The 6837-nt window shown below is 44.1% G+C and overlaps 1 protein-coding gene across 1 annotated transcript; it reads left to right on the top strand.

The window, feature by feature from the left end:
* The first annotated feature begins 1717 nt into the window (after nt 1–1717).
* foxh1 (forkhead box H1) lies at nt 1718–5092 on the top strand. Its single transcript, XM_055881868.1, has 3 exons — nt 1718–2207; nt 2845–2949; nt 4111–5092. Exons 1-3 carry the CDS (start codon nt 1800–1802, stop codon nt 5053–5055), a joined length of 1458 nt encoding a protein of 485 aa, XP_055737843.1. The 5' UTR covers nt 1718–1799; the 3' UTR covers nt 5056–5092.
* The last annotated feature ends 1745 nt before the right edge of the window (nt 5093–6837 follow it).

Raw genomic sequence — 6837 nt, 5'->3', positions numbered from 1 at the left:
ACTAATTGGAAACGAGAGGTCACATTGGAGCAATTAGACCGTGTACCAGGCGATTGCTAGCCAGGTGAGGACAGCATGAATGCACGACGGTCTCCTGTACCTTTTCGATTTCATCTTCACTCCAATATCTGATCTGAAACATTTGACTGCTCATTTCTACACCGTAAGATCGAAGACATAAAAAAAAACGTCAGGCCTAGCTTACCTGAGACACTCAACAGGGTAAAACGCGCTTTGCCACTTTCACATATTGTAGGCAACATGTATTTATTACTTGCCCATTTTTCAGTTTTGTTTGAAAGTGCAAATTGCTCCCCATATTGGTCTGCCTAACTGTCAGAGTTAATGAATTATAAATGTTCCCTTGGTTAGACAGACTTCATAATAATGTGTCATGTAACGGCTTCTGCATAGCCTATATTTAAATTGAACCTGTGCATAAATCGGACAATAGCTCGTATTTACAAGGTGCGAATGTCTCCATCACTTGGCGACCATGGATGGTGTTCAATCTTCCATTGTCTTCCTCACATGCTGAATAGTAGGCAATCCCAGGAACGAGACGGGGTCAATCTGGCTAATCCAACTTGTTTTGCTGAGAGGTAGGGGCTATGGCATTAACACTACATTAATTTACACAAAAGAAACTAATCTCTTTGGACCTGCACTGCATATTCTCAAGGGACTTCCTACTGTGCGCAATACACCCTCAACCCGGTGCGCTCCTGCACGGTCCCTGGGTTTTTGAGAACTCTCAAAAATGTGTATTTACTCTTGAATACGAACATCGATCCTAATTCTGCTGACACCACGTAGGCTATACCAGTGCCTAGTCTGCCTACTGTTTCTTTTCTCCGAATATGCAACATCTCCCATATTTAAATAATTCGATTATATTATCCTTCTAATAAATATGGTATACAGGATCTTAATAATCGGGCAGTTACTATTGACAAATGTGATCGATTAGATTTTGTCCGGTGTTGACAATTTATAACAAATCAGCAACACAATTAATGAGGTAATCTTTCAGTTGACATTTTCTCTGTCTTCCGTCAGTATGTGTTTTAGTGGGCCAGGGTGTTAATCCCTCAATATTTGTATATTAGCGGTCCTATGTATATTGAATGAAATGAAAGCCTCACAAAAAAATACCTCTTGGTTTATTTTTCAATCTGCTTTGTGGGACCCTCTCGTTCTACTTCTCCCCGCTCTCAATTCACCCCTTTTATATGGGGCACGCTGGCGACTGATGTAGTGGCATTGGAACGTCACAATCTGTGTTTACTGTAAGCAAGTTTTAAAAATGAAGGGAATGAGATGGAGGTTGGGGGTACCTTTCTCACTATGATCCCCAACACATTGTGTAAGGGGGGCTAATGATTCAATTCATTCCAGTGGACTGATATATAAATAAAAACATTTGGTTGTTTCTCTCTGCGGATATAAGAAGCTCACTCCTGTGCGCACTTGATGCGTAAAAGTTTTGGAGCGGATTACCAAAATTAACGCTGTGTGCTAAGTGGCATGTTGTTTGTCCGAGGGGTTATTTACAGGTTTACTGTCTCTTTCTCACACACAGAACCTCCCTAGCCGCCCGGGGCGATCAGTCATTCTGCCCGCAGATAGCGCTCCATTCTCTCATCGATTACACAGCGGGATTTACATGAAACTGTTAATTGTTTGCTCTTCAAATAGGTAGCCAGCCAGCGGCCTGGAGCCAGCAGTCTGCCAGGGGTTAAGGGCCGACTCCCTCCCTCTCCGACCGTGCAGCCCGATCTGCCCCCAGGTTGATCAGCATGACAAAGCACTGGGGGGGTCAGAGCATGCTGGCACCACCCGCTCTCTACCTGCACTGTCCTAGCCTGGAAGGCCACCAAGATCATCAACTTGACTTCCAGATCCATCCTCTGAGCAACACAGCGCGGAGCTCTCCAGCCCAACACTGGCCCTACTGCTCAATCCAGGCGCCAGTCCGACAGCCTCCACGGCTCGAGAAGCCTGCCCTTGACCAATTCAGCCTGGTCTCAGCGCCCATGGATAAAGCGACGCCGCTAGACCAGGAGAAATCTTGGGACGAAGAGAAAAATGCGAAAAGTGGAAAGAAAAAGAACTATCAGCGCTACCCCAAACCACCCTACTCCTACCTCGCAATGATTACCATGGTCATCCAAAACTCTCCAGAGAAGAAGCTTACTTTGTCTGAGGTAAAGTGAGTTTGTGTGTGGACATGCGAATTTAGAATGGTACATTTTGGCCCTAATTACGAACGGTTGTGTCAATTTTGGCCAAATTATGCATGGTTATGTGTCCGTTTTGTCTATTAAATGATGGTTATTTTAATATATTATTTAAGTTTCCGAAAATAAAGGTTAAATGGGTTTTAATTATTTAAAAACTTAATTTCTAATCGGGGATGTTCTCTTATGATAAGTAAAAAAAACTGTCTTTGTTGGGGTAGGGATATGCAGTTCAATTGCATTAAACCAACAGGACAATCATTTGACGCTTAACAGAGTAGTAACACTGCCATGCTTTTCTTGGTTTGTTTTGTTAAGGATAGCAGCATACAGTGAAACCAGACACTGAGATGTATCAGCTGGAGTGGGTTGAGTTGATAAGAAGTATGGTCAAGGATTGCTCTCCGTGCAGTCCTACAGTGTATCTTAGGTTATTTATTCTAGGCCTATGAAAATGCTGCATGATGACAGTGAATGATTAGTTAAATGTATGCCTACAAACATGTGGTGTGTTAAATCGTACATATCTTAATATAGTCGGTTAATTTGTCTGTTTTAATGCAGACACCAATTGAAGTAAATTGACTCCCTTCTCTCTCCCCAGATTCTAAAGGAAATTAGTACACTTTTCCCTTTTTTCGAAGGGAACTACAAGGGCTGGCGGGACTCAGTGAGACACAACCTCTCTTCCTATGACTGCTTTGTTAAGGTGTGTCTTATTAGGGGTCTTTATTGGTATGTCAATCAGTGGGCTCAAAAAGGCACTTTTGATTCTAAAATCCAAACAACCTACAAGCAAGTATACTCTCCCATTTGTATTTCTTTAGACAATGAAGCAAAAACTTTTACTTCAGCTCTATACTTCAGCATTTTTTATTTGAGATCAAATGTTTTGTACGAGGCGACAGTACAGAATGTCACCCTTTGTGAGGGTATTTTTATACTTGTTTTTCTGCTTGAAATGAAAGCATTAAGTATCTACCCCCCCCCCCCCCCCCCCCCCCCATTGGAAGGTGCCATGTATTAAAGTAGTGAAAAGGTCAGTATTTGGTCCCAAATTCCTAGCAGACAATGACTACATCAAGCTTGTGACTAGACATGTGTAATTAATTAATGGTAAAATAATGTTTTGGAGTCACTTTTATATTAAATAAGAATGTTTCTAAACACTTCTAAATGGATGCTACTGTGCTACAGATTATCATTGAATTAATTGTAAATAATGATGAATGAGAAAGTTGGAAGCAAATATCATACCCCCCCCCCAAAATGCTAACATCCCCTGTGACAATGGTGAGAGGTTAGCATGTTTTGGGGGCATGATCTTTGTGCACACAACATTATTTACTATTAATTTCTATTGGGCAAACCATATTCCAAAAAACACAACCAAAACAAACTTCAAATGCTGCCAACAAGTTTGTAGAGTCACAAGCTTGATGTAGTCATTGTGTGCTTGGAATATGGGACCAAATACTAAACTTTTGACTATTTGTCCAAATACTTATGACCCCTTCAAATGGGGGGACTCAATACAAAAAGTGCTTTTTATTTCTAAACAGAAAAATATATATTTTAAAATACTCTAAATAAAAGGTGACGCTCTGTTGCCTCATACTGTATATAAAACAGGAGTAAAACTGGAGTATTGAGAGAAATTAAGTTTAAGCTTCACTGTCCAAATAAATACAGAATACATTTTATTTGTAGCCTACCAAGAGTCACTGCAGTGCTTCATGAAACTTTAGATCAAGTAAATCATTCTAGCTAATTCTGAGTTTTGTGAAACTGGGGCAATCCTGTCTGACTGGTTTTCAGGTTGTACTATACTCTTGATCTCACTGCTGTCTGTCACTCCCGGTCCCTGTAGGTATTGAAGGATCCTGGTAAGCCCCAGGGGAAGGGCAACTTCTGGACTGTGGAGGAGAGCCGGGTGCCTCTGGAGCTCCTCAAGAGACAGAACACTGCCGTGTCGCGCCAGGATGAGACCATCTTCGCCCAGGACCTCGCCCCTTACATCCTGCATGGGCACCAACTTAAGCCAGACGCAGAGCCCCCGGCCCCACCGCCACCAGTCGCTGTTCTACCCCCAGGCCCACTTGTCACTGCTCTACCCCCCTTTCCCACCAGACAACACTCCCCCCTTCAGGAGGAGCTGTACCGGCCCAAGCTGGACTCGTCCTTTGCCATTGACTCCCTCCTCCACAGCCTGAGGCCGGCCAGCGCTGCAGGAGAGCCTGGCAGGGACTGCTGGGGGGTGGAGCTCCACACTCGTCCACACCCTCGCTACTCCTCCACTGCCCGCAGCGCCTCAGCCAGCTCCGCCAGCCCCGCCTCCTCCTCCTCCGATGAGGACTGGAGGGGCATGTCGCAGGGAGGGAAGCGGGTGCCTGAGGGAGAGGCGGGATCAGATGGGTACGAGGACTGCAGACTCCCTCCACACAAGTCTGCCCGCAGAGTCTCCGCACCTCCCTGGGAGCTGCCCACCTCGTATGCCAAGTACACACCGCCCAATGCTGTGGCCCCGCCCAGCATGCGTTTTAATGGGGGCCCTCTGATTCCACTAGGGATGCCTCTGTATGGCTATGGGGGGTCTCCTGTCACATCTAGCCATTTTGTAGGTCATGCCTACTGGCCCCTCTTACCCAGCGGGCGCCCTCCCCTCATTATGGACTTGGACGCTATGCTCCAGTCAGTACCGCCCAATAAGAGTGTGTTTGATGCGCTGGGTCCGCCCAATCAGTCGTCTCACCAGCCTGCTGGTCAGTATACCCTACAGAGTGGGCCCCCTCTCAGGCGTCATCCCCATTATTGACTATGACTGTCAAATCAAACCAGCACCAAATATATTGTAAGTGCAATGCAAGGATACTACTGACCTATTCGTACAAGCTTAACTCATGGCTAGAAATGTGTCCACCCTATCAATCTGTCACTTCTAATTGTATTAAATGTTTACAGAAGACAATTGTACATTCAAATGTGCTACTAACATCTAACTCGACCATACAACCACTAATATTTACCTCAAATATAACCACTGTTTACCTCCGTCTTAATACAGGGATTTGTTTTCACTATTGTATATGTTAATTTTCTTTAAATAATTCTTTGTTGCAACTATTCAATGTTTTTCAGCTGATTTTTTTTTCTCTTCCCCTCCTGTCTTTATGGTTGTATTTAAGATTTAATTGTAGAACTGCACATCAAGCCAGGTTATGGACAGAGCATTATTGAAAAAGTTTACTTATCTTTTACAGGGTATGACTTTTTTCCCACTCTTTTGAGTGTCAATGTAGGAAGAGGCAGGGTGCTGTTCAACATTGTGCTCGTCCAGTGCCGAGAGCCTCAAGTAGGAAAACAAAGTGAGGTTTTCTGAACCTCAAAGTGAAGCGTGAGCTGTTTGTCTTTGTGTGCGTGCGTGTGTTGGTCATCTTGTCTCATTGCTTTAGAGACCAGTGGATCACCCCCCTTTTATTCCAGTGAAGTTGTGTTTGTTCAGATGGTGCAACCCAAATTAAGTGTTTGTTCCTGACTTGAGTAAGGTTGTCAGTGTTAATGGGTTCAGCGTTAACGTTCCTTGTCAAAGTTCAGTCAAATACCTTGTATTCCTTGTCCTTTAGAGCTGTGCCAGTGTTACAAGACAATTTGATCTTACTGTGTCTCTATTTTCAGTTGACAAAAGTTGAGCTTCAATCCCCCAGTCAGCTCTAACGGGCTTATTTGTATACTGTGAAGGATAACTTCTAGACTGGAGTCATGTCTACAATTTGATCTATTTCACCCATTTTTAAAAGGTTAACTGTATACAAAACTGCCGATTGAGTAGTATTTCCTGATGTGTAGGCAGATATCCCATGTCAGTCAGGGCTGTAGCTACCACCCTGTCTCTCAACCCAAGCGTGGGTGAGTGCTCAGTGGTGACAAGGAGAGGCAGACTTGCTCTTTGGGTGTGACCAACATTTTTACCACAGGAATTGTGATTTTCTTGTCTTTGATCCGCGGTCCCACGCCACTCCAACCTCCTGCTGCTGGAACAGCAATGCTCACTATCTCTCAATCTAGTCTCCATGCATGCCTGCCCCCTCAGACACTCCTGCTGTGTCTCCTAATCTCCCAGAACACCCTGGAATTCATATTGGGGTTGGGGCTTTAGTTTGAGGGGATACTGTAAACCTAGGCACCATGCAGGGGTTAGTGTTGTAACTGAGGCCTGTGAGCGCAATCATTGTACTCATTATTATTGTGTCGTGTGGTGCTCTGAACACAGGGTGGCAGTGCAAGAACAGCAAACCAGAGGGGTCAGACATTTTGGCTTTGTGTGTGTGAATTTTGATAACTACTTTCCTTGCTTCTCTGGGAGACTCAAATGGATATTCCTTGATGCCTCAACCCATTGGATGAGCAATGAGTTTTGAGAAGGAGAGTATGCAATTGAGATGCTCCCTGTTGTCAGGGCTGTGCTCACACTGCTACTGTAAAACCTCATGAATGTTTTTAAATGGCGTAATTTTTCAATAAATAAAATGGCAAGCTTTCAAATGTAGTCAATTGGTATCACATAACTGCATGTATCCATCTCCAAACTAGTTGTATA

This window comes from Salvelinus fontinalis, chromosome 25, assembly GCF_029448725.1.
Source record: "Salvelinus fontinalis isolate EN_2023a chromosome 25, ASM2944872v1, whole genome shotgun sequence".
In the NCBI taxonomy this organism is placed as follows: Eukaryota; Metazoa; Chordata; class Actinopteri; order Salmoniformes; family Salmonidae; genus Salvelinus; species Salvelinus fontinalis.
Note: the sequence above shows the minus strand (reverse complement) of the source record. Positions and strands in the feature narration are given on the sequence as shown.